The 26,113-nt window shown below is 40.6% G+C and overlaps 2 protein-coding genes across 2 annotated transcripts; both read right to left on the bottom strand.

The window, feature by feature from the left end:
* Positions 1 to 4,464: 4,464 nt before the first annotated feature.
* recql4 (RecQ helicase-like 4) lies at positions 4,465 to 17,478 on the bottom strand. Its single transcript, XM_085262951.1, has 28 exons — positions 17,098 to 17,478; positions 16,974 to 17,007; positions 16,806 to 16,888; positions 16,524 to 16,670; positions 16,027 to 16,184; positions 14,337 to 15,414; positions 14,171 to 14,253; positions 13,994 to 14,093; positions 13,580 to 13,757; positions 13,151 to 13,261; positions 12,570 to 12,737; positions 12,390 to 12,482; positions 12,161 to 12,297; positions 11,966 to 12,049; positions 11,188 to 11,376; positions 10,802 to 10,984; positions 10,482 to 10,683; positions 10,086 to 10,279; positions 9,875 to 9,958; positions 9,031 to 9,168; positions 8,798 to 8,917; positions 8,435 to 8,660; positions 7,810 to 7,939; positions 7,553 to 7,719; positions 6,804 to 6,981; positions 6,469 to 6,622; positions 6,268 to 6,376; positions 4,465 to 4,703 (listed from the first exon to the last, which is right to left on the bottom strand). Exons 1-28 carry the CDS (start codon positions 17,179 to 17,181, stop codon positions 4,582 to 4,584), a joined length of 4,734 nt encoding a protein of 1,577 aa, XP_085119077.1. The 5' UTR covers positions 17,182 to 17,478; the 3' UTR covers positions 4,465 to 4,581.
* Positions 17,479 to 18,810: 1,332 nt separating this feature from the next.
* On the bottom strand, positions 18,811 to 25,566 carry LOC146549185 (cytosolic non-specific dipeptidase-like). Its single transcript, XM_085261812.1, has 12 exons — positions 25,498 to 25,566; positions 24,563 to 24,640; positions 24,036 to 24,179; positions 23,746 to 23,908; positions 22,075 to 22,163; positions 21,157 to 21,357; positions 20,957 to 21,041; positions 20,702 to 20,862; positions 20,427 to 20,591; positions 19,755 to 19,896; positions 19,212 to 19,359; positions 18,811 to 19,011 (listed from the first exon to the last, which is right to left on the bottom strand). The coding sequence occupies exons 2-12, from the start codon at positions 24,620 to 24,622 to the stop codon at positions 18,945 to 18,947; spliced, it is 1,425 nt and encodes a 474-aa protein (XP_085117938.1). The 5' UTR covers positions 24,623 to 24,640; positions 25,498 to 25,566; the 3' UTR covers positions 18,811 to 18,944.
* Positions 25,567 to 26,113: the final 547 nt, after the last annotated feature.

Here is a 26,113-nt window from a genome sequence, read left to right as displayed (position 1 = left end):
GAAAAAAGAAAGCATGTGTGTAATTAGTAAACCTCACAAAGTAAAGCTGAATGCCTGCATGTCAATCACTTCTTGATTGTTTCGGTTAGTACAGAGGCAAAACTACAAAAGCTGCATCTTTTTCGTGCAAGATATCGAGTTAAATCAGGTACGTGCACGGTGGAAGTACAATGAATAAAGAAACCCAAGCACTGCTGGCTCTGTTTCACTTACCTCACTCTAATAAGCCTGTTTGAGCTTTCAGCTTTCTTTTTTTTCTTCTTCTTTTTTTTAAAGAAATATGATGCTCATCACACCAACACAGATTCACTTGCTCACCAAGTGGTTCAAGAGAAGGCCGGTACATCTCTGATGCCTATAGATTAAGCAGCAGGTAGGAAAAATTAAGCTACAAAAAGAGATTTAAATACTTGTTGCTATTTACAGTGAAACAAAAAAAAAATCCAAAACATTTCCACTAACCAGGTAATCTAAATGTTTACAGCTCAAAAGCTTTATGTGCATCTCCTGAAGTGGAGTAAAGTTTTAACAATGGCAATAAAAAAAACTGGGGGAAAAGGAACACAAGTTCAGAAAGTGGCTCACCTTTTCACTAATCCCCTTAAATTTGGGTCATAATAAATTTCAGTCAAGTAAATAATTGTTATTCTTATCATGTTTAAAAATTTTGTTCAGTAATATTCATGCACACACAGCACAAAATCCCACACTTTAAGTTTTACTTCCTTATGTCAGTTCGTTTCTGGGTCATGGATTTTATTTTCCTCACCTGTGGGGTTTTATTCAAAGGAGCTTGCAAAGAAAAGCGTCTGGACTTCTTTAAGTTGCTTGAAGACGTTTCACCTCTCATCCGAGAAGCTTCTTCAGTTCTAAGGTCAAATGGTGGAGAGTCCCAGATATAAACCTAGTGGGAGTTTCCCCCCACGGAGGGACAAAAGGACCCCCCGATGATCCTCTAATCGCCTGAGCCAAGGTGTGAAACTGGGTGTGGGTCCCAATAGGGCTTTGGAGCGTGATGTCACGGGGGTGGGCGTGGAAAGGATTTTGGCCCGATCCGCCATTTTGGGGGTCTAGCGCAAGTGAAAAGGGAGCACACACAACAGCCACGGTTCGTATTTGCTGTGTGGTCGGCTGCAATGTTCGATCGCACGACCGGCAAGAGAATAAGGTTGAAAATGGTTTATCTTTTCATTCTTTCCCAACCTGGAAGCAGCTCGTGTATCGATGTTAGCAAACGAAGGCGTCCAGCCTGGATAGCAGCTGTGAGACGAGCTGACGTGCAGTTCTCTTCCATCTCCAAATATCTGTTGGTGCTCCAGACATTTTCATTCCGGTAAGTTCTATATGTTCATATCACTCTTTATAGCCTATTAGTTTCATTTTCGATGCGCTCTGAGCTCATAGCAAATTAGAACAAACATCCTACTGAGTGATTTTGCAGAACTACCTTCTATTTATAGAGTTGCTAATTATTTGCCATTATTGCAGCAAACCAGCCGATGAAATGGATGAAACATCATGACTGGGTTCCAGCGCTACACAAGGGACCTGCTTCAAACAAACCACCATGCCAATCAGATTACTTCTTCCATGTGAGGGTGAAGAGGTGACCCTTCTGGATAAGATGGTGAAGGTTTGCTGCGTTTAGTGAACAGTGTGGTAGTAAAACCAGGGAAAAATGAAACCTGCTCCTGTTAAATGTTCTTAAGTCTTGTGCTGTTATTTTTTCAAAAGATACAGTAAATAAAGTAACGTTAGTAGTGGGTGATATCATGTAAACACTCGTGATTTGGTGTAAACATTTTGTCATTTGTAAACTGTAAATGATATGGATTTTACACTGTTACTGATGTGATGCTCTATAAAGTGGTTTTAATAAAAAAAAAAAAAGGCAAAATTATTTTGTTTCTTTATTCAACTTTTGAACAGTGGGACTCAGTCAGTACATATTCAGTAAATGCAAATTATTTACACAGCAGTGCACTACAGGCATAAATCTAGACCCCTAGATAAAACATGGCATTATAGCAGTGACAACTCCTCCACAGTAGCAGGTGGGATTTTTCTGTTTTGGGGACGGCTCCTTTTACCGGTCACTACAGATGGTCTGTTTATGTTTTGATCAAGAGCCTTTTTTTGGGCAGCTGAAGAGAAGTCGTCTCTCTTATGGCCAACCTCTGGCTGTATCTTGGTCATATTACCAGGCAAAACCCAGTATGCAGGTTCATCTGTAACAGTCCTTGTGCCACGGATCAACACTGTTCCGTCTACTTTAGACAGAAGAGCAGCGACGTGGGTGCAGGGCTCTGCGACTCCGGCCATACAGCTGCAGTGGGCGACTTCAACCTTCCCTGTGATGCTCACAGTGACCCATGGCTGCAATGCTGGTTCATTCAGTCTTTGAGAGAGCAACACCTGAAACACACACAGACAAAGTTCATTTAAAGACAAGAACTATGAGCCAAGGCCGACACAAATGTGTTTTATCTACTTTATCATAAATGTAACAAAGTGTCTACAAAGTTAGCACATACATGTAATTATGCATTTCTTTATGTGTCCATCTATAGAACGCTGCAGGTTATAGTCTAAATCTGTCTGTTCTCTGTCAGAAACCTGCCTGCAGAAAATGAACCTAAAGTATGTAATGCAAGGATGTCATCACTTTAGAGATGGAGAAAGCATAAAGTGACAATTATGAATCACTTAATATGATAAGGAGATTCTGCAGGTCATTAATCAATGTATAAAACTAAAATAAAATGTATTTTTAGTGACACAGGATACAAATATGGAAGCAAGATGTATAATTAGAATTATTTATAATAAACATTAATAAATCATTGCAATTTCTTTAACCATAGAGAATAACTAAATCCTTCAGGACAGTGTCACATCAATGCACTGAACTCACTATGTTATCCACCTAACAGCCTCCACATGTTCTCACTGTAATTTCCCCTCATGAATGAATTTATGCTGCACTAATGTGAATGTTTGCAGGGAAATCAAACGCATTTCACTCGCAGTACTCGAGCTGACTTACCTTTGTTTGAATGACGACTTGTACGCGCTGACTCCACAGATAAGGTATGAAATATGTCAGGCTACGTCAATAGCGGTTGGTCTTCAGGGTTTCTACTCCACGGCCGTATTTCATACGGGTCCACATTTCCAATGCACGCTATTTTCTGCAAGTACCGCTGCTTCGCCTCTGGACGCAATCGGTCTCTATACAGTCCATTCTCGTTTGAGCTGCTTTTAAGCATCTTGTAATCGTTGTTCCAACACAGTGTGTTTGATTTGATTCGTAGACCCCGAAAATGGTGCCGCGCTCCCACAATGCATTGCGGCGTGACGTCAACTCCAAAGCCCTATCAGCCAGAGTTTCAGGTGTGTTCATTGTGAAACCTGGCCCCACCTTATCATGCGAATTCCTGAGGTCAGATGGCCCAGGATGTGAGTGGGTGTTAAGGCGTCTGGGAAGGGAACTCAAAACTGGATTATAGATGGCAGAGAGTTGGTGTCGTAAACCACCGCCTCTGTTCAAAGATGGTCGCTCACAGTGGACATAGATGGCTTCTTTCACTCCTCTTTCAAACCATCTGTCCTCTCTGTCCAAAATGTGAACGTTGGCATCCTCGAAAGAGTGTCCTTTATCCTTAAGATGCAGATGGACTGCTGAGTCTTGTCCTGTGGAGGTGGCTCTTCTGTGTTGTGCCATGCGCTTGTGAAGTGGCTGTTTGGTCTCTCCAATGTAGAGGTCTGAGCATTCCTCGCTGCACCGTACAGCATACACCACATTGTTAAGTTTGTGTTTTGGCGTTTTGTCTTTCGGGTGAACCAGTTTTTGTCTGAGCGTGTTGCTGGGTCTGAAATGCACCGGGATGTCATGCTTGGAGAAAACTCTCCTGAGTTTCTCTGATACACCGGCTACATAGGGGATGACAATGTTGTTGCGTCTGTCCTTCTTATCCTCCCTCGCTGGTGTCTGGTCTTCTTTTCTGTGCCTCTTTGCTGACTTTAAGAACGCCCATTTAGGATAGCCGCACGTTTTGAGTGCTTCCTTTACATGTGTGTGTTCCTTCTTTTTTCCTTCAGGCTTAGAGGGAACATGTTCTGCCCGGTGGTGTAGGGTCCTGATTACTCCAAGTTTGTGTTCCAGAAGGTGATGGGAGTCAAAGAGGAGGTACTGGTCCGTGTGTGTGGGCTTCCGGTAAACTTCGATGTTGAGTTTGCCGTTCTCTTCAATGTGACTCTCCACCATTTGACCTTAGAACTGAAGAAGCTTCTCGGATGAGAGGTGAAACATCTTCAAGCAACTTAAAGAAGTCCAGACGCTTTTCTTTGCAAGCTCCTTTGACTACGATGACCTGAATGACTGAGAACCTTCACAGACATGTGAGGTTTTATGTTTACTGACCACAGATTTGTTCTGTGGTTGTCCTATTTTTTAAATAAATGCATCTCAAAGACCAAGATACAAAAATATATTTTATTTAGTTTTTGTATACAAACAAATGAGACGTACGTTAAAAAAAAAAAAAAAAAAAAAAAAAAAAGATAGGACCATCTGGTCGATCACTTGAAGCGAATGATCTCCTGAGTGGCCAGTCTGATGAGCTGGTTGAAGTCAAACTGGATGTACTTCCTCCAGTAACGTCTGTCTTTGCCGTAGGTTTGAGCCGGATAACACGGACTGCCTGAAACACAGGTTGGATTTATTTAGCGTTAGTTTATAGAAGTTTTTACTTCAACATCCACAGCTGATGGATCAAAGGCCAAACAGTGAAATTCATACATGAGAAATAAATCGCACTGTCAACTTCTCCTTAGTTAAATATCAATGCACAATTACTATTATTAGCTGTGTTTAACTGTGGCTAATAACAAAAGGAAGGCTAAAGATCAAGGTCTATAATTCTGGGAGGTGCTGGATAAAACTTATTTTAATAGAAACGTGCCACCTCAACCTTTTTTCAGGTTGACAGCCAAAGAATCCCAAAAGAGTAAAATAAAATTCAAATGTAGGAAAATGTGAGAGCGATTATCCCTGTATCTGCGGTTATTACACTCTTGCATAAATCCAGATTCAGGTTAGTGTCAGACTGTACAGCTGAAACCCTAATGGAGGTCTTCATAACTTTCTCGTCTACATCACTGCACTGGTGTCCTCTTTGGTATGTTCAGAAGTCAGCTGCCAGAGATCTTACCTGCATCAAGTCAGATCCTATATCTTCTTTAAAAATCCTTCTCCTCACTTATCAGAACTTCTCCTCCCCTACACCCCATCCCAGACTCCGAATTCTCCTGATAAAGTCGTGCTCTCGAGTCCCCACAGAAAGTCTTCAGTCCTTATGTGGGGACTGTTCCCATCTGGGATTTGTAACGCCCCGGCTTTGGAAATTTCAACAAGTAGTTAAAATGTCACCTGTTCACGAGGTTTTTTGTCTAAACGCTTTGGGTTCTTAAAAAGATATGTTATAAACATCATGTTCTTTCTGAGAACTTATATAAATTAAAGATAAAAGATAAGTGTAAGGAGGGAGTTAGACTTTTGAAATAAAGAGCCCATTGGTCAGCTGAGAAGTGAACATGTGATTAGCTGAGCACAGTGAATCTCAAACTGTTTGGCACTTCCAACGCAAGTCATCTCCCGAGCCCCCAAACTTCTCAGCTCCTTATTTTCTTAGCTATTTATCCCAGTTTACAGTTGTAGTGAGGAGGGAGTCCATCCAGTACAACATACAGCCTGAACACACTGACAGGTCAACACAAAGGCCTCTCAAAACCTTTTTTCTCTCTTTTTTTACATAACACATAAGTAATTTTGTTCCATGCCTTGACAGATAATCTATAGCAACAATTTTCTGACGCTATCTAGCTTATGTTTGTACACTTTGAACTATTAAAATCTCAGCAAAACTGAAAAGTCCTAAATTAGCTCTCTAACGACCTCTAGAGGTTTATAGGTTCGCTGCTTTGGAGTTGATGTTCTGACAAACAAAAAAATCTGTGACCAACTATTCACAGCAGACAGGCTTCAGCTTTTTTAAGTTGGATAATTTGGTGCCATTTAAAAGGATACATTCTGAATATGTGTAAAGGTGAATGTAAACAAGCAAACACCTCCACATTTATTGTAAAGCATGAAGTACTTCAGTGAGAAGGGTTGGAGAGAAAAATGTTCTGGTCCAAAAAAAGAAAAAGAAAAAAAAACTACCTGCGCTTATGCAGGTAAATGTGTGTGCGCATGTGCGTCCTCACCTATGCCATGGAAGATACGAGCGACAGCCCTTCCAGAAAACTTCTCGTCACTTCGGTTGGAGAGGAAACTTCTGATGTCGGCTCTGATTTGATCCTCCCAGTCCAACAGCTAAAACATACAGAGGTAAGCCGAATCGTTCACAGACTTCACGTTAACTACAACTCCTGAAAAGTTTTCTACATTATTTGTCTTTGTAAAACCTTATATTTGTCGAGCTCCTCGAGATCAAAAGGTTTGAGAGCGTGGTCCCCGTCCCGCCTCTTATCAAAGTACTCGGACAGAAGGCTTTTTAACTGCAAACTGCGGCTCTCGTCCAGATCGTCTACACAGGACAGTACGCTGCAGAAGGCAACACTGAAGCACAGCAAACACAAAGTCAAACACCAAAGCAGACAGAGGGTAACTGCACGCAAAAAGACAAACGGTCAAAGCTAGCCAATACTGGAAAACAGGCTAGATCTTATTTAAGAATGTGTTTGTTTTAATTAGTGGATAATCCATAAAATCAGCGGATAATTAAAAAAGCTTAGCGTACCTCTTGAAGGCCTTAAAACAGGCCGTCAGCTGGTACAGCTGCGTTCTCTCTTGGTCCTGCACTCGTTTATGGAGGAACTGACAGACTCTGTCTATCTCCTCATCGCTCAGGTCGCCATAGGAACGAAAGTAGAACGAAGGACTGGAGAATTCGACGAGGACGCCGCTACGTCCCCCAGCTGAAACAAAAGCATTTTTGACTGATTATTTCTACTGCAGCCCAGCAGGAAAAGAAGGGAGACATCCAACAAGCATCTCACAGAACTAAATTTAGACTCAAGGTTAGACCCTAAAACCACAGAGGGTCGATCAGAGAGTGACACTGACGTTAGAAGGCAACAGGGCATCCCTACATGTATAAGCAAGTTGTACTTTTTATGGGCTTTTAGTAAAACTTTAAATTAAACTACACTTGCAAGGAAAATACATATAAAAGGTCAGATTGTCTTAAGAACACAAACTGATGTCAGGAAAATTGTAGGTACAGTAAAAGTATCTATGGCAGCCCGTTTCCGCCTCTCATACTCTCAGTGATGTGAGACCCTTCTGAACCGAATTCAAGGCAGCTTAATACTTTTTAAGGTCTTCTATTACTAAATGTATGTTAAAGACATTTTCAGACTTTATAAGGGCTGAGATCCTCCCTGAAACATTTTCCATGGCGACTGCCTGGATTGTTATTGCTGTGAATGTGTGGATACTAAATCGATACTAAATGAAAACAAAGCAAACATGAACTCATGAACAAACCTCTATCGGTGCTCCACTGCAGCTGCCTGAGTCCTCTCTTCACGAGAGGGAGCTGCCATCCCATAGTGTCCGCGACCTCGACAACATCAAACTCAAGCTGGTCGCACTGCTCCACCCGCTCGCCCGCCATCCGCCGCCTGGCCAACACCACAGCGATCGGAGGACAACTGCAGAGAAAAGACAAGTTTAAGACGTCTTAACAGTAACATTACAATCACAGACGCACACGTTCATGTGCCCGGCCAACGTTGTCATACATTTTAGTGATTTTCTGGAGCTGCCTCGGCCCATCGTAGCAGCTGACTTTACACACAGACAGAGTGGGGTGGAGCAGCTCCACGAAGCGCTGTGGGTGCAGCTCCAGATAGCAGAGCAGCGTTTCCACACCTGGAAAAACATAAAAAATGTTAAAATTTCAAAAACACTGGGAGTAGTTGTTGTTTGCTGGATTTTAGAGTGTTTCTTGGGAAATTTAGGTTGAATTTCTGTAATCTACACGATTTGTTTTGTTCTGTTAAACCAGATAAGAATAAATACGAGTGATTTTATTAGATGGTTTTCTTATTTTAATGCAACGTTTGCTCCAGTTGTATCATTTTATTTGTTTTCTAAATTCATCTGTTTGAGCGTAATCTGGTCATCAAACTGTTTTGGCTTTAGCTTTTTGGCCTTTTGCTTTCAGCGGATTCAGCGCACGAGCCACTAAACAACCTGCGTGGATGAGATCAGGCTTAAATTCTGTCTTAACCTCGAGTCAGAAATAATTTTTAAAATGTTTAAAGATTTATGCTAATGTGCTTTCCGTGTACAAATCAGCCTACACCTGTTCATTTTACTGTCTTATCAATCAATGTGATTTTTTTAGTGTACGTTTCCACTCACCTTCCTCCGTGATGTCCAGAGCCTCGATGGTCTCTTGGATGGGAATCGCTCGTTCGTGCGTGTGACAGACTCGCTCTCTGGGCCAATCACAGCGCTCTTCTTCTTGGTCCCTCTCCCGGTTATCTCTCTGGTCTTCTGTCTGTTTTTTCATCTCATCCTCATTTCGTTCCTCTCTTTTATCGTTGTCTTCTCGGATGGCTAGCCCAGCAGAACTGAGATCTGATTCCTTGCAGTAAAAATAGTCATATTACCAAAAAAAATTATGTACTAAAAAAGTAATTATGAAATTAGCATTTCATTATTTTTTTGTTTAAATTTCTCTATTGTGTGAAGCGATCAGAGACCAGTTCCCACTTTACTTACAGGTGCAGCAGCAGGTTGTGATTCATCTTTGTCTGACATGTCTTGCTGAGCAGAAGAATTCATGCTGCTCTCCTGATCGCACACATCCATCACCTCCAACAGCTCAGAGTCTTCAACATCCTACACAAACACACAGACACACAGTCCTTTACTTCACAGAAAGTTTGAGTTCTACAGACAAAGACATTTCTTCAGGCTAAAACACACTCACAGACAGATGAAGGAGGAGTTACCTTGAAGAGTTCCTGCTGTTTCTGGTGTATCTGTTTACATTTGCAAGCTGGGAAAACTTTCTGCACCAGTCTTTTCACCGTATAGTAGTCCACTGTGTCTGCGTAGATATGGCGACGGAGCTCATGGAGGTCTCCACCCTACAATCACACACAGAATGACATGATATTATTCGTATATGCAATATACACTCACTGGTCACTTTATTAGGTTCACCTGTACTGCTCCTTGTCAGTCCAAATATCTCATCATCAGACAATCACACTCAACACGACAGCAACTCTATGCATTTTTCACATGCACACGTTCGGTTGGAACCTGCTGAAGTTCAAACAGAGCACCAGAATGGAGAAGAAAGATGATTGTTGGTGGTGTAACAGTGTGATATTTTCATGGCACATTTTGGACCTCTCATTACCCACTGAGAATCACTTAAACACTACAGTCTACATGTGTATTGTGCTGACCATGTCCATCCCTTTATGACCGGGAGCATCTCAACTCCTCTCTCTTACTTACACAAACATTTTATTACAAACTGATTGTGAATATGACAGAAGGTTCATGATTCCACTTTCTCTCTGGTTTATTTGGGGTCATTTTATCTACACCGACACAGAACGCCCCCAAAGATCATTATTTATAAAGTATTTAAAACGGGATTTGTTTGAAATTGCCAGCTGACATTGAGGAAGTTCATTTCTTAAGCACAGTCGACCATCACAACAAATGTGTACAAAGACCTATTTTTTCCAAGAACTGCAATCCCACTGCATCAGTACTGCTTTCTGTAACTACATCATTGACGTCAGTAATGAAGAAAGTAATCACAATTTTAAGACTCACCTCCGGGTCCAGGAAAAGGTGACAGTGAGCCGGCTCTCCATCTCTTCCTGCCCTCCCAATTTCCTGAACGTAACTCTCAAAACTCTGTCAACAAGAAAAACAGGATAAGATGCCCCAAAACAGACTAAAAGAGAAAGTTAAAAAATATTTAATGTATTTTCAAGTCCAGTATGAGGAGACACGAGTCAGGATAGATCCGAGCACTGCCCACCTTAGGCATGTTGTAATGGATGATACCACGAACGTCAGATTTATCCAGGCCCATGCCAAACGCCACTGTGGCCACCACGATCCTGAGCTCTCCGCACATGAAGTTGTTCTGCACGCGTCGCCGCTCTGACCCCGACAGGCCGGCGTGGTACGATTCAGCCTGCCATTTCAGTGGTTTACGAATCTTCTTCCGAGCTAAATACATAAAGGACAAAACCACAAAGTCATGGAGACTGAAGGAAATAGACTTCACCTGTAATTAATGTTATCTTAAGTTATGTACCACAGATTTCCATAACACAGCATAGGCTCCACATACATATTTCACTTGTTCCCCCGCCATATCAACTCTCTCCTTACTAGTTTTTAATTAATCACATTTTTAAAAAACACTTACCCAGTTCTTTCTTTCTCTGCCCTACAGGGTTGTTTTCTGACCGACTGCTGCTGCTGCTCTTCTTGTTTTCTTTTAACAGCACCCCTTGAAGGCAGGTTCGGAGAAGTGCCGCCACACGCACCGTCTCCTCTCTTCTGGTGCAGTAGACGATGATCGAGTCAAGACAACCAAACCGATCACCTTTCAACAAGGAGACTAAAGCCTAAGACGACAATTGCACACATTGCAAACTCATTTTAGTAAGAGAAGGACTCTTGGATCTAGAACTACTAAAAATCCACAAATAAATGTCAGTCAGGACACAAAAACACTCATTTGACCTGATCCTTTTCTCTATCCGTGGACACAGAAAGATTCAGGTTTGGAGGCACAGCTGCAGATCTGACAGCAATGCCGGCTTGATCACTGATTTCCAGATGTTTAGCAATGTCCAGAGCAGTGGACAGAGTGGCTGTAGCTGTGAGTCCTAGCAAGCATCGTACTCCCAGACGCTCTCGTAACACCTACAAACAAGCACTGTATTAAAGACTTAAAGAGATAATCAAGAGTGATACCACTGTTCTAAAGAAGCCAGTTTACATAAATTTGACAGAACTTTTTACTTGTTTCAAACTGGAAAGTTCAACACAGTGAGTTGTTTGAACAAGTAGCAGAATTAACATCACTTGTGTTAGAGTACAATTATCTCCAGAAATCATCAACCCACCTTGCAGAGTCTTAGGTAGCAGGGTCTGAAGTTGTGGGACCACTCTGAGACACAATGAGCTTCATCTATACAGGCGAAGGCCACAGGAGGGAGCTCCTGAGCAGAAGGAAGACACCCTGAACCTGAACCTCCTCCCCCAACAAGGGCTTCTGGAGAGAGCAGCAGCAGACATACCTGGCCTGACTTCACCTGGAAAAATAGCAGGAGGTGAATACAAGGTATGAACGGAAAATAATCAATGATATAGTAAAGTTTCAAATAAGCATAGAAGTCAATTAATTCACGCCTGAAATTAGAAGATAAGGTGCTGTAGAAGTCGGCAAATCGCAAGCAGAAAGATGAGGAGGGACAAACTACACATTTTGACTTTTTGTGGAGAAAACAGCTGTTACTTCTGTGCAGAGGTGTGCGAGCATATGGAGCTGGGACCACATCTGCACACACCTTGATCTGACTGATTTGAAATTCCAACTCTATCTGATTTAAGACCATATGTGGATATTTGTATTCACACTGGCATAAAAAAGGGCATCTGAGTGTCGCAGAATATTTAAAAATAAAATAAATAAATATGTTTGTATGACTAACTATCTTAAACCATTTATTTGCATCCCAGCCAAAGAACTGGGACTGCAGGAGAAGAAAGACTTGCATCTAGTGTGACTGGATTCATGGATCCAATAAGAGGCTGTTCATTTTTCAATGACATTAACAAAGAAGCTGTAATCAACGTGGCTCAGTCTCACTCATATCTTATTCTTGATGCACTTCCTTTTACCTTTTCTATCGCTGCTTCTCGCTGTTTCATTGTCATATTGGAGTGGATACAGGCCGCCTTCAGCTTGGCTGGCAGGCCAGACAGCTGCACAGAAACACAAAAAGATATTCAGCAAATACATTCTCAACTCTATCATTAGTTTAGAGAAATTAGATTTGCTCTGTGCCTACAGCCATCAGGTGTACAAGTGTTTACCTGGTCGTCCATTAGAGAGACGAGAGGCGATATGACCAGAGTGATGCATTTGGATCTCTGAGCATAGAGGTAAGCTGGGAGCTGGTAGCACAACGATTTGCCCATCCCTGTTGATAACACTACGAGGGTAGACAGACCTAAAGGTGGAAACACACAAACATGTACAGAGAGATTGTAAATTAGCAAATGAGTGTGTGCCGATGAGCTCATGAGTGTGCTCACTACATACCCGACAGGACCCTCATGATGGCTTCCTCCTGTCCTGGTCGAAATGACTGATAGCCAAGATCTCTTAGAGCCGAATAAACATCTTCATGTGTTTCTTAATATAAAGAGAAAAATCAGTTCTTAGGCCAGTGTACTGTATGTCTATTTTTCAGATTTCATGAGATCAGTGTGCAGTCCTTACCCTGGACTTTTCCATCCTCTGTGAGCTCATAAAGCGGCTCCATGGGTGGAGGAGGAGGAGGTCGTTCATAATCGGGGCGAATCACATTCAGCAGCACTTCATCTTTACGCTTACTGTCCACTTCCTTTTCCTGATCATTCTGCTCCTCTTTAAAAGTGGATGCTGCCACTGGAACACACAAACGCATCAGGGTCTAAACGCGCACGACTTAGGAACACAAAACATCTGTATTTGACAGCTTCGTTACTTAAAACAGCTCAAATTTAAGCTCTAAAAATAAATGTGCACAAATTTACATGAACAAAGTGTTAAAAACTTTTTTCCATTAATGAGCAGATGTAAACATACACCTCCAGTCTATGTGTTAGCTGTAGAAAACATAAGGTTAATAACTGCTCTTATTGTAAAGTAAGAACAGTTATTAACCAGATAAAAGATAAAACTAAATTTCACATAATGTCATGAATATGATGCACAAAGTAAAACTTAAACAGTGCATTTATGACACTGGAACTATGCAGTCATGCATAAGCCGACTAGTTCTGTCAGAGAGCGGCATGCAATCAAGTCAACAGATGTACCCTGTGGCTGAGGTTGTAGTGTCCCAGTTGCCCTGGCAACTTCCTCCAGGGTGGGTAATTCAAACGGCTCCTCCTCAACCGCCTTCTCGTCAGCAACAGGAGGTGGAGGGGCTGCAAAACATATCAAAACTTTTAACAGACCTGTGATGCTGATTTCCAGCTCTGAAACTTTATTTTTGGACTCTAGCAGAGCAACTCCGTCATCCTTCAGATAAAAGACGAACTGAAGGGCGTCGCTGGAGCTTTGAAGAGAGCTCTTCTCTCTTTACAGCCACCCTCCCTACAAGTAATCTTTTTGCTAACTGACTTCCTCTTACTATGGGTGTGACTGCCGTGTTGACGACACTAAGGACTGTCTAGAGCATTCTGAAGGAATCACAACAAGGTGAGATATGCGTTTAATAATAGTTATTGTTGTTCCTGCATCACCTCGCCCTTTGCAGTCAATAGCCCAGTGTCCGGTCCCTCCACATTTGTAGCAGGTGTCACCCTGTCGACTGAGGCCCCCTCTGAAACCCCCTCTGAAGCCCCCCCATCTTCCTCTGCCAAAATATCCCCCACCTCCACCGAAACGCTCTCCCTTCAGCTGGAACTTCTGCATGTACAACTGCAACACCAAGAAGACATTTATGACACCAAGAAAATATAAAAAAATGCATTTTAATTACTCAGTTTGTATTATAACAAGGACGTGTTATACATGATATAAGCATAAACTCTTTGAGAAAGTGTGCGCTTCTTCTCACTTCTTTTTGATATGTAAACCTAAAAAAATAGGCCTTAAACTTTCATGCACAATGATAACCACACACACACACAAACAAATAAATAAATGTAATATACCTGTCTGCGCAGAGCAATCCCTCTCAGGGCATAGCCTTTGACATGAGATTTCTTCTTCAGGTTTATTTTCACAAAGTTACCCTCGGCTCCTTTTGCGACTCTGTTAAAACAGGAAAACAAACACATGTAGAAACCTTTCAAAGACATTCTGCTTTCCTCACATGCACTTTGTCCTACCTGGCTCTAGCAGACTGTGCCCGATAGATTTTGTTAACTCCAAATTCTTCTTCTATGTCTCCAAACAAGTTCTCTTGGGGCATCTAGACAGAAGCAAAGCTACATCAGATAATCTTATATAAGCTTAAAATAAGACATACAATGCACCCTCCAAATCCCCCCTTGCCTTTTTTGGTCCCTTGGTTTCTTCCTCTCCTTCACCCTCTCCATCACCTTCTTTTCTCTTGCTTCTCTTTTTCTTTCCTGCTCCTCCGTGAGCTGAGCTGGGGCTAACGTCAGAGCTCTCCTCTTTCTTTCTACCACCTCTCCGTCTCTTTTTTACTCCTCCTTCTTCTGTAGTGTTTCCCTGCGTGTCACCCACTTCTCGCTGCCTCTTCTTCCTCCTATTTTTTGAAGCTTTAGTTTTTGGACTGCTTTCATTGTCATCATCAGCTGTTATATGTGATGTCTGCCCTCTTTCCATCTCCTCCTGTCCCTTCCTTTTCTCTTTGCCAACCCCTTCTTTCTTGCTTTTTCCAGAGTTTGTAGCACTAGTAGTGACTATTTTATCCCCTGTTACACTCTCAGACTTTTTACCTCTTCCCATTTCTAATGACTCCTGTCTTTCTCTCTCTATATCCATCTCTTCCTTTGCTTCTCTTTCGACTCCTTGCATTTCCCCTTTTAATTTTTCTCCCTTTTCTGCCATCCCTCGTTGCTCCACATTCATCTCCTGGTTGCCTGCTCCAGGCTTCTCCTCTGCTCCCATCTCTCCAAACACCTGACACCTCTCTAGCCACTTCCTGTCCACAAGGCTCAGCCTGCTGGCAGGAGAAGGCCTTGCTCCAAGGCCTCTGCCTCCTCTGAAACCTCCACAAATCTGTGGACTTCCGTTAAAGCCAATTACACTTTCACCACCTGCAGAATCGGTACCTCTATTCTGAGTTTTTGATGTTTCAGCATTTTCTTTTACATCTCCTAAAATGCCTTTAGTTTCACTTCCCATAGTTCTGGCTCCTACTTTTGAAGCCCGTAAATTTCGCTCAGGGGATAAGGATGACAACAGGGTGGAGGATCTGATGGGAGAAGGACTTAAAGCAGAGGTAGTGAATTGTGAACTAGTGTCTTTGCCAATGCTACAGCTACCAGCAGCATCTGCAGCTTCATCATTGTCCTGTCTGAACGTTTCAAATGGTTGAAACGGCTCTTCAGGCTCTGCTGGTTGGAGCGTCTTTGAAGCCAGAGATCCCAGGCAAGGATTCATTCTGTAAGCAAAGACGTGATAACAAGGAGGGCTCACATAAATCATCACAAAGTCACATTATTCAAGCTTTTTAAAGTGGCACAAGCAAAACAACTACTTAGTAACCATCTTGCTTGAACACTCAAAAGTAAAAGACGATATTGGATTCTCCAATATCCAAACTGCTTTATTTTGCAATTCATTCATCCTAATAGTAGTGTTAAAAACAAAAGCAATCAAATTTTTATAATAAAAATGAGAGAAATAGTATCTCGGGTATAAATTAAAATTAATTCCTTTTCCTTATTTTCTGGTTATATATATAAGTAATCCATATGAGCTAAAAGCTTTCACAAACTGAAAACCATCACTAAATTAAAGTCATTTTTTTCATTAAAGGATTTAGAAACAGTTATCCACGTCTATGTTATCTTTTCTATTCTTGTATAAAGGATTTCCAACTTTCACTCTCCCTTTCTTAATTCCAAATACAGCTGCTCGGCTCTTAAGAAAGAACAGCACATCACTTTGGTCCAAAAGTAAATTAGCATCTATGCTCACAAAATAACTTACTTATCACTGAATAACACTTATTGTTAACATGAAATGAAATTATTTTCCTTGATCTAATTACCTTGGTGAAAAGGGACTGAATTCAGAGTCAGTGGTTGTGGTCTTGGCAGTGGCAGCAGGAGAAGTGACGCTCTTTGTTCTTATAGTTTGTTCATCTTTCAAGGAGTCCAGAGGTAGCCGACCAGGACGGTGCATTTTCTTCAGTGACACAGGCCTCTCCTTCATTAATAATAAATAAATAACAGCAGAACAAACACATTATTATATAATGGCTACTTTGGTAATTTCCTAATTTCAATATCTCATTAGTTTATTTTATTGTTTTCTGTCCACATGTAATCCAGGGAAATGATAGAAATCATTGAAAAAATTAGCCTTAAATTATTTCTATCATTTGCATTATCTTTGTATCACAACACAACATGTAGGGAAAATGAAATTAACTACCACTGGTTAATGTCATCATCCTCACAGATGGTCATCAACAAGTGAATATGGTCCTTTTGCAGGCAAATCAGTCTTAGCACAACAAGTTGAATTAGGTGTGGTGATTCTCACCTTACTGACTGAAGACAAGTTGTTTTTAAGCTTTAGGCCATAATACTGAGAAGACGCCTTCAGACTGTCTCTGTCCTGGGATGTCAGTTTGGGAGATGATGTCGGCAATGCACTGCGGTTCAAGTGGGAACCCCAACAGTCTGACTCCTTCATAGACAGAGACAGAAAACAAAGCAACAGCCTCATTGAGAGATTTGTTCAGATATGTTAGATATTTATTACATTTGAGATTAAAACACAAACGTCAGACAACGATGGACACAAAGAGAGCCTCCTCATTACCTTTTGGCTGTGAGTATGCCCATTGGCGGCCTCATTGCTGTTCTCTTTGGCTTGTTTTAAGCTGCGGTATTCTTTATACAAGTCTGCAAGGAAGACACCAAATAAATCATAATCTTCTTCGCTTATTTACACTACAGCTGGAAATTCATACTGATGGCGAGCACTCACTTCTGGTCTCCTCTGGAGCCCGATCAATGTCCTCCTGAAAAATGTACCATTCAGCGTTCATAAACAATAATACTAAAACAGGTAGCATGCTAACAAAGCTCGTTGTTGTTAACAGTTAACTCACCTTGTTGGGTTTTCTCTTGTGCTCTTTGACAAACCCCTGCTCCCAGTTTTTCAGCAAAACTTTCACGTCATTGTAGCGATCCATGCTGAGGTGGACAGGGCTGTTTTCAAACTGCTGTCGGGAGTTTTTGTTATAACATTGGCGTTATTGTTCTTTTTTCAAAGAAAGTAGCAGCGTAAGCTTATATTTTTATCCTCTATTAGCTGCTTTAGCTTCTTCTCACTCCAATTAACATCTCTGCCAGTATGGCAGATGACATGAAGACATTTTTGTGAAGTATACAGTAACTATCAAAGCTCCTTCCGCTGTGTTGTTTACGATTTTCCCGCGCCGGAAGTCAGCTTGTGTTGCCAGGTTCTTTCCTGTATCCTCCGATCCCACAAAATTGCTTTTTTGGTGTCAAACTATTGAGTTCAAGTATTATTTTTTTTAATCATTAATGATGAAATGAAAATATAGCAATGAAACAACAGCGCCTTCAATACATAGCTGTGAAGCACGTACATTTATCTTGCAAAACGTCAAATTTCTTAAAACTCGTCACCTCATTTGTCAAGCAGGCACTTCCGCTTAGTTTTGACCCGCCTTCATTAAAGAGACATGGACAGTTTAAAAGGACTCAGCTCTTTGATCTATGCCTGTTTATGGGATACATTATACTGTAAACATGAAATTTCTATAAGATGCGCATTTTGTTATTATAATTGTCAGGACTTCAGGCATATAAAAAAAAATAGTAATAATGAATTAATGCAATGTCTCAAAGCAGACATCAAGTGCTACTGGTTTAAGTAACTGACCCTTGTTTGTTTCACAACTCGTTTCACCACAGTGGCAAGTTTACTTTTATTGTTCATTTATAGCTAATATATCAGACTGAATTAAAGAATATAAAAGAATATATGTCTGAACGTCTTCATAAGTTCTTGTATAACATTTACAACGCTCTCCTTCCTGCATCTTCTCCTTCTCTCTCTCTAAATTAATTTTTTTCCTGCAGGATACTTACCTGCACCTTTATTCTTTAGTAAATTTTGACTTCTATCATTTCAGTTTTTAGACATGGCAGGATTCATCCAGAGGAGGGCTGCTTCATTACAAACTATTTCATTACTTCATTACAAACAGCTCACCTCCTCTGTGTCCAGAGGAACACAAAACACTACTTTACCATCAAATCCTGACCACATGCGTAACAACTACAGTCCAGATAGAGAGGCAGATTTATTTTTATTTTTTTTTTTATTTTGTTTTTGTTTTGTTTTTTGTGGACCTTATTGTCACATTGTATGATGAACCTCATCTGAGGTCTAACATTATTCCTCCTGCAGCTCCATTTCTTCTCTCTCTCTTGCTGCCTCCTAACATGCTTTCCGCCTTCTCTTTCCTCTTGTCTTTGGAAAACAGCATCACAGTTTCCACGGACACCCTGTTGGCCAATAGCACCAAGGTGGTTGTTGTTAATCCTAAATGATCCAGTATGGAAGTCTCATTATTTATGAGCTTGATATTTCCTGACACAACCATCTCCATCGCCAAATAGTACCAGCCTTTGGTCATGCTGCTATCACTGATGCCTCAATCACATTTGACAGCTTCTAAATTAAGCTTATCAACATTTTACCCTGTTATAGTCGGTTATGATGGTAAGCAGTGCACTGCATCAAAAGTACATCTTGTTACATCATGAAATGACAAGAAAAACAACTCAAATAAAGTAAGAAAGACACATTTATTATCAGCAGGGTGTATAAAACCATTCATTGTGAAAGGTAAACCCACAAAGTTTATGGTCTGACATGAAGGACGAGCATATATTACACCTGTCATTATGAGACACCATCAAATCACTCCAGCAGAGAGACCTCATGGAAATATGCTCCCAGCAGCTTGACTCCCTGAATGTAGTTTGATCTGAAAATGGAGAAATAAAGCGATGATAATGGTTTATAATTAAAAAACTCACTTTACCTGTCATTAAGTTTAGAACAGAAATAATCTGGAGATGACAAACATGATCCTCTTCTTTTACTGCAATATTTCATCCATTTTATCAATAGTTCCTACTTGTTCCACATTTCAAAAGAAGTGAAACGGTGTGAGCTGTGACCAACCTGTTGATCTTTTCATTCTGAGAGTGAGCTCCATCATCAGAGGACCCTACAGGAAGCAGCATGACATTACGGCCTGTGGCCTCCTGGAAGGTCAGGGTGACCGGGATGCTGCCGCCCTCGCGAGTCAGATCAGGTTCGACCCCGAAGACTACAGCACAACGAGGAGGATAAGACTTTTTTCATCACAACAAAACTGGATACACTCCTATCAGTGAAAATATCTGAAAAAGACTTAAAAGGTTTCACAAAAACATGCATATAACAAAAAACTTATAAAATTTGCTTGTCTTTGTTTTTAATGTCCTGAAACATCTACCGAGGACAGGAGCTGAAACATGAAAAAATATTTTCCTCTTAAAGAAAAAGTATCAACATGTAAACTGTAAGAAAGTCAGTTGTACCATTGCAGGGGAACGTGTTTTACACTTTTGCAATACAAAAAACACAGAACTGATTTAGACTTTTTAGCAAAATAAAAGAAATGGGGGAGATTGAGTGAACTCCCTCTTTAATCTAACAGCTTTTATCATTAAGTCCTTGTACCTGTCTTCATGGCCTTTCTCCCTGCCATGTAGTGTGGGTGGTTGAAGTCTGAGACCCAGGCTTTGGCCCCGTGGCCCATGTTCACTTTCAGTTTATTGGGGCTTCCCAGTTCAGCAAACTTCTTCTGCAGATGATCGATGACCTTGAAGAGGGGAAGATAACTTAGACTTGTTGGAGCTTTTATGCAGAAACAAACTGAAGCTAATCATGTGGCTACTTCCAAGTGGCCCACAGTCAATCCAGGTTCAGATTTAGGTAGTAAAACTTAACTAAATCTCTTTGTCATGTTAATTCAGAGTCAGTTTAAAAAAAAAACACTATGTGTGCAAAGGGTTGAACTGTATTAGGTAAGGCAAAAGAAAGTGACTTGATTGGTTGGTTTGCCTGTATATTTTAATGCTATGATCTGTGATATTGGTTTTCTGTCTAAATAAACTTACCTTCATTCACATTAAATCCCTCCACAGTTTTTTACTACATAATATAATATATTCATAATATTTCTCAATTTTATACATTGCAGTTTGTTTCACGGACTTCTTTAAAAAAGCATGGCTAAGCAAATCATCTGAGCAACAAACTACCAATAAGTGGCAGAGATACAGAGCGACTTCTGCTACATTATTTAGGTGAGTGCTATATGCCATCATTGTTACCTATCACATTGTTTACCTGCTTCTCCACAACTTTGGGATCCATGTCAGGCACAAGGCGGATGGAAAACTTGCCGATGACCTTGCGAGGAATAACCGTCTTGGCTCCTGCTTCAGAGAAAGCCCCCTCAATACCATGAAGGGAAAGAGAAGGATATCTCCAACGGTGCATGAGGATTTGTTCCTATGGTGGAAGAAATAAAGAACAATAGGTTCAAAAAGTGTGAATGACCCAAAATTAAACAGCACATTTCCACCAATGAGTGATGCGAACAACATAAATAATTTCTTTGCCTTTGTGTCATGCAGCAGCTGGTCAACCCCCACATCTTTACAGTACTCATCCAAGTCAAAGTCGATCTTCTCGTACAGCTTTTGCTCCTCTGCTGTCAGAGGCGCCACACTGTCATAGATCCCAGGAACCAAAATCTTACCCCTTTTGTCAACCAGGGAGCCTGTGCAGGAAGTCACAAACACATGATTAAAACTCTAAACTGCTGTAAAATAAGGTCGGTGAGACCAAAAATCACAATTATCAGCTTCACTTGCCCATAAGTGCGATGAGGTCGGTCATGGCCTCATGAACAGAGCCACCAAACACCCCTGAGTGCAAGTCCTTTTCAGCACACTCCACCTTGAGGTTGGAATGTAAAACATTATTTTAAAAAACACGAAAAGCTCAAGTATGCCCTTCTGATAATAAAACACTGTCCCCACCCCCCACCAACAGTAATCCAACAGGACTTCACCTGAAGGAAGAAATAGCAGATTCCTCTCAGGCCGTAGGTGATGCAGGGTTTGTTCTTGCCCAGCCAGTAGTTGTCAGAGATGCAGATGTAGTCCACGTCTTTAAAGAAAGTGTCCTTTCTAGAAAACACAAGATCATCCAGACCCTCAGATCCAGATTCTTCCATCCCCTCGAAGCAGAATTTGATGTTGATGGGAAGGTCCTGCAACAAGAAGAGAGATACATAAGAAAAAAATTCAGGCTCATTTTCTAGAGTTGAAATAATCTCTTGACAACAAACGATCTGCAGTGGTGTACTTTAACACAGGAATAGAATAGAATAGAATAGAATAGAATAGAATAGAATAGCACTTTATTATCATTGTACATGTACAATGAAATTGTGGGTGCTCCACTGAATAAATGTGAATAGCAGGTAGCAGGAATGCATGTTTAAAAATAAATACTGTACATTCACCAGCTGGGATTTATTTGTTCTGACTAAACACCCATTAATGAAATTCCTGCTATAGATTTACTCTAATTATCAGAAGATCCAGAGAGCCATATCAGAAAGCACCAAGTAAGGAAAAACTCAACAGATCAAGCTAAAATCATATTTTTAAAATGATACAAATGACCCACATATCCTTTTAGAATAGTGCTGTATAGTAGCTATTCTGCTTTATCATCACTGTACAAAAACAAAATAAAAACCTTGATAAGAAGTAATGGTATACATTTTCAGATACTGGAATAAAAATTCACACCTCAATATACTCCTGTCAGTAATTTCAATTTAGTTTTCAAACAAGCCCATCTTAGCATGTCAGGCCACAGGGTTGATTCTTTAGGACACACTAAAATATCATATCATCTTTAAACTATCTGAACTTGAAACACCTTTTGTTGGCCAGCTTAAATCTGGCAGTAACTGTACCTTTCCGATCTTCTGATACGCTTCAATGCAGTTAAACCAGGCCAACACTGGACCCTTGTCATCAGTAGATCCTCTTCCATAGAGCTTACCTACAAAAAGAAAACTTTGTTTCAGTTTCAAGGTTTTAATGAGAAATTATTGGCATTGAAAAATGTTTCTAAGGTTATGTTTATTACATAGTCAGCACACCACAGGCCCTGATTTTAAACTTGGAGGTTAGGGTTAATGATATGAAATCCTTGTTTATGATACAAAAAATGATCTGCATGATATGCAGCAGGTTTTGTAAAATGTGACATAAGCAGCACTAACACAGCTGAGCAGGCAGGAATGAGACAGCGGGAAGAGGATGTGGCATTTTGTGTCATCTGACTCTCACCAGAAAACACATAAGACCACGTGTGCTCAATTTTCTAGCTGGAAAAAAAAAACCTGTCCTACCTGTCCCATCAAAAAAGTTTGTTTAAATGCAAATATGTACTGAAATGATGCAACATATGTAAGATCTAAAAAAGCAGCAAAAAATGGTTAGGTTACCTTGTGCTACACAGTATTAAAGAGTCCGTAAGATCGTGCTCAACAGAGTCAATCTGTGTTGTTTAACATAAAACAAAGAAGCCTTAAAGGGTTGAAATTATTCAGGTGCAGCTTTTGCATTACTGTGTGGAGCATAACAAAGCATAGACACCAATTCAGGAATGCTGCAGTGACTTAGTTATGTGCACAAACAAATGCAGTCTGTGAAATAAAGGACCAGTCATGACTCACAAAGGAAAACGCCTCACTTGAGCCTTTTTGCCGAGTGTGTTTCACAATTCTGTCATGTGAACCTTTGCACAATCTTTGAACCTTTGCTAAATGGAAGTGTTCGGTCAAGGTCTCAACCTTACCTCATATGATGGTAATGGCCCATATCTTTTGTTTTCTTCACACCTTGGCTAATGTGATGCATGATTAACAACCCTCAGAACCTCCTGAGAAAAACTATTAGGGGTTAAATACCTGAGACACACAACCATTTGTTTTAGAATTGAAGAAGTCTCTTGGATGAGAGTTTAAAACTTAAAGAAGGCCAACAGCTTTCTTTTTTCATGTTTTTAAGACCCTTCTGTGACTCGTTTTGTGTTTCTTATCTTTGCTAAAAATACATTCACCCAGTGTTCCCAGTGTACATAGTTAAGCTTGTTGATACCGTGTTTTCTCTTAGTTATGCTACCTTACAGGATTTACAAACCTCACTCCACACTTCGTCATCCTGCACTACCAACCTGCTGACTGGATTTGTTTTTTCGTTTTCTGTAATCTCAGTTAAGACCACTAAAACACCGAGTCCTCATCAGGTTATTAGAATGTTCTGATAGTAACAAACTGCCTTTATGCTGCTCTGAAAATTAATTCTTCTTCTTCTTTTAGTTTTGCCATCTATTCTATCTACAGGACAGTACTGTAGCTCATTTTTTTAGCCATATTTGATATTATAACTTTGCTAAACCAAAAACTACCCGGTGTAACTTACAAACAGCTGGATACAGTAGCCTTAAAGTTTTCATTCTCATCTATTTTTACAAGCACAAAGTGCGTTCCAGCTGACTTCAGTTATTCACATAACTTTCCAGCTCAGAAAAATCTCCAGAGTTGTTTTGTAAAAGACCAAAAGTATTCTCCTCTTACCGTCTTTCTCCACCAGAGTGAAAGGCTCTGTGTCCCAGCCGTCACTGATGTTGGCTGGCTGAACATCAAGGTGCCCGTAAATACACACCGTCTTCTTGGCTGGGTGTGATCCTAACTGCCCCAGGATGATAGGAGGCAGGGTGATCTCCTCTCCTGAGGGAAGCTGCATGAATGAAACTTAATCTGAGTGACCGTTTAACAACAAGGTCCATTTATGGTGAAATTTAAGTAGAAAAGATAATGCAATATACAAATCATTAATGCATTAAGAAATGTAACCAGTGCAAGACCTTCTGCTTGCCAACGTCCACCAATTCCACAGTCCCTCCCAGCCTCTCGATGTCCTTGGCTGCCATCTCCATCATTTTTTTGATCTCCCCGCGCTTCTCAGGCCAAGCAGACACACTCTGGACACCCACCCACTCAGCGAGGCGCTGAGGACAATTACGAAAAAGGGATTTAAAGACATTAAAATGGGTTTTTTATAGAGATTTTATCTTTTTTTTCCCTTTTCTTTTCTTTTTGTTTTTTACTATTTCATGCAGTTACTTGTTGCAAAAGAATGAGCCACAATGAGTTATTCTTAGGACATTAGACCCACAAAATTTGACTCGAGCAGCAGTTGTAATATCACTGATTCTTATCAGGAAAACTGGTTTTACAGCTGGAACTGTACTATAATCCCAGTTTAAGTGAAGGAATTGCAAATCTGTCCAGTTTTCAGTTAGCTCAATAAGCCATTAAAACAAGTGACAATCATACAAAAAACGTAATGATTAAGCAGCTGCACTATATAGTTTTTTCTGAGTGATCTTACCTGCACATACAGGTCCTGGTGGTCGTCCACATACTTGAAAAGTTCAGTGAGATGAGCCATTTTTGGTAGTGATGGGAGCTGAGGGTTAAACAAGCAGACTGGTGTGAGTCTATGTCTGGGTTTGTGCAATCTTATGAGAGGACAAATCCTTCATGCACGCATGCACTTCACGTAACCCAGATAGCAAGGAGACATTGAAACAATGTTTAGTCAATATCAGGCGATGTCATTGAATCAAAGTTGAGGTGTGACGTTGACCTAATGTCACCCTTGCACCCTTTTTTAATAGTGAAACAGCGTCAGGTTTTGATATTGAATCAATGTTGAAACCTGACATTGATTCGACGTTATATTTTCTAATACTGTTGACATTGAAACAATGTCAGATTCTGATATTGAAACACTGTTGAGCTGTGGTGTTGATTTTCCAACTCTTTCGCACAGTTGCTTTTTATTAAAACAACAGTTAAATCATGACTGGAAATCTACCTTTCTTTATAGGTATTTTAGCCAAGGTATGTAAACTCCTAGGCTGATAAACATGAAAGTCACCAGGCGTAAATCTGCAAACTGCCACATTTGATTCCTAAAGAGCTATGAGCGGAAAAAGTGATAAGTCTTAGCATGGTGTGCCGTGTATCCTTTAAAACAAAATAAACATGGGGTTGATTTCCAGCCAAACTCGTTTCACTTCATAATTTTGCAGAACTATAGGTGCAGTCGATTGGAGCTGCAGGCTTTCAGAACCAAACAGTGAGAAAAAAGCCAACACGTATGTGGCTTACATTACAAAGCTTTGCCATAAAATGACAATAAAAGAGAATTCTCATTTCAGATCTGCACAGAAGGTTAAATATGGAATTTTATGGTCATAAATGACGATCAAAGTGTGTCATGCTGAGTGAGAATCTGAAAATAAAAAATTAAATACTCACATCGTAATTTTCCACAGGTGTGCACTGAATGCCAACAATGGCAAGTGAAGTGAAAGTATCTTGGGTGTAATCGCTAGGCAAAGCGAAAGCAAATGAGGTAGGTAACACTCCATAGCTGAGACCTTATCTAGCCCTCTCTGACAAATACGTTTCCTGGGCATGTCTGAACTGCAAAGGGAACCATTAAAATCTACCTGTCCCATAAAACAGACTTACTTTGTTGTTATTCCGGTGTTTCAGATTAACTGGTGTCACAGATTGACTACTGTTGGTCGAAGATATGTGTGCTAGACTTGCTTTTCAGGAGCCGCTAACAAACCAGGAGAACGCAGTCAATATTTCGTCTTTAAACATGCATTTGTGTGCTTGTTGTTTTTGTTTTGTTTTAGATTTGAAAAAAGAGTAAAGAGCACGTGATTTTATCAGGAGACGCTAAACCCCAAAGAACAGGCTGAAGGTGTCTGCGCTGATAGGTTAAAGCAGTGGTTCCCAAACTTCTTTTGCTAGGGCCCCCTTTAAAAGCATTTTTGTTCATGTTTTTAAGACCCTTCTGTGACTTGTTTTGTGTTTCTTATCTTTGCTTGTTAAAAATACATTCACCCAGTGTTCCTAGTCT

This window comes from Mchenga conophoros, linkage group LG22 (assembly GCF_057382185.1).
Source record: "Mchenga conophoros isolate Kocher_MC1m ecotype Shallow Benthic linkage group LG22, M_conophoros_male_GT1.1, whole genome shotgun sequence".
NCBI classification, from domain to species: domain Eukaryota; kingdom Metazoa; phylum Chordata; class Actinopteri; order Cichliformes; family Cichlidae; genus Mchenga; species Mchenga conophoros.
The sequence above is the reverse complement of the archived record's forward strand: the minus strand, read 5'-3'. Positions and strand labels throughout refer to the sequence as shown.

Excerpts from the sequence above, each read along its gene's own strand:
- recql4 (XM_085262951.1), bottom strand. The coding sequence starts at position 17,181 with ATGGATCGCTACAATGACGTGAAAGTTTTGCTGAAAAACTGGGAGCAG. Across the intron at positions 16,185-16,523 it reads ACTTGTCTTCAGTCAGTAAG|GAGAGGCCTGTGTCACTGAA; the intron begins GTGAGAATCACC and ends TTATTAATGAAG. Across the intron at positions 4,704-6,267 it reads TCGTATCTTCCATGGCATAG|GCAGTCCGTGTTATCCGGCT; the intron begins GTGAGGACGCAC and ends CCTGTGTTTCAG.
- LOC146549185 (XM_085261812.1), bottom strand. The coding sequence starts at position 24,622 with ATGGCTCATCTCACTGAACTTTTCAAGTATGTGGACGACCACCAGGAC. Across the intron at positions 21,358-22,074 it reads CGTATCAGAAGATCGGAAAG|GACCTTCCCATCAACATCAA; the intron begins GTACAGTTACTG and ends TTCTTGTTGCAG. Across the intron at positions 19,360-19,754 it reads GAGAAAGGCCATGAAGACAG|TCTTCGGGGTCGAACCTGAT; the intron begins GTACAAGGACTT and ends GTTGTGCTGTAG.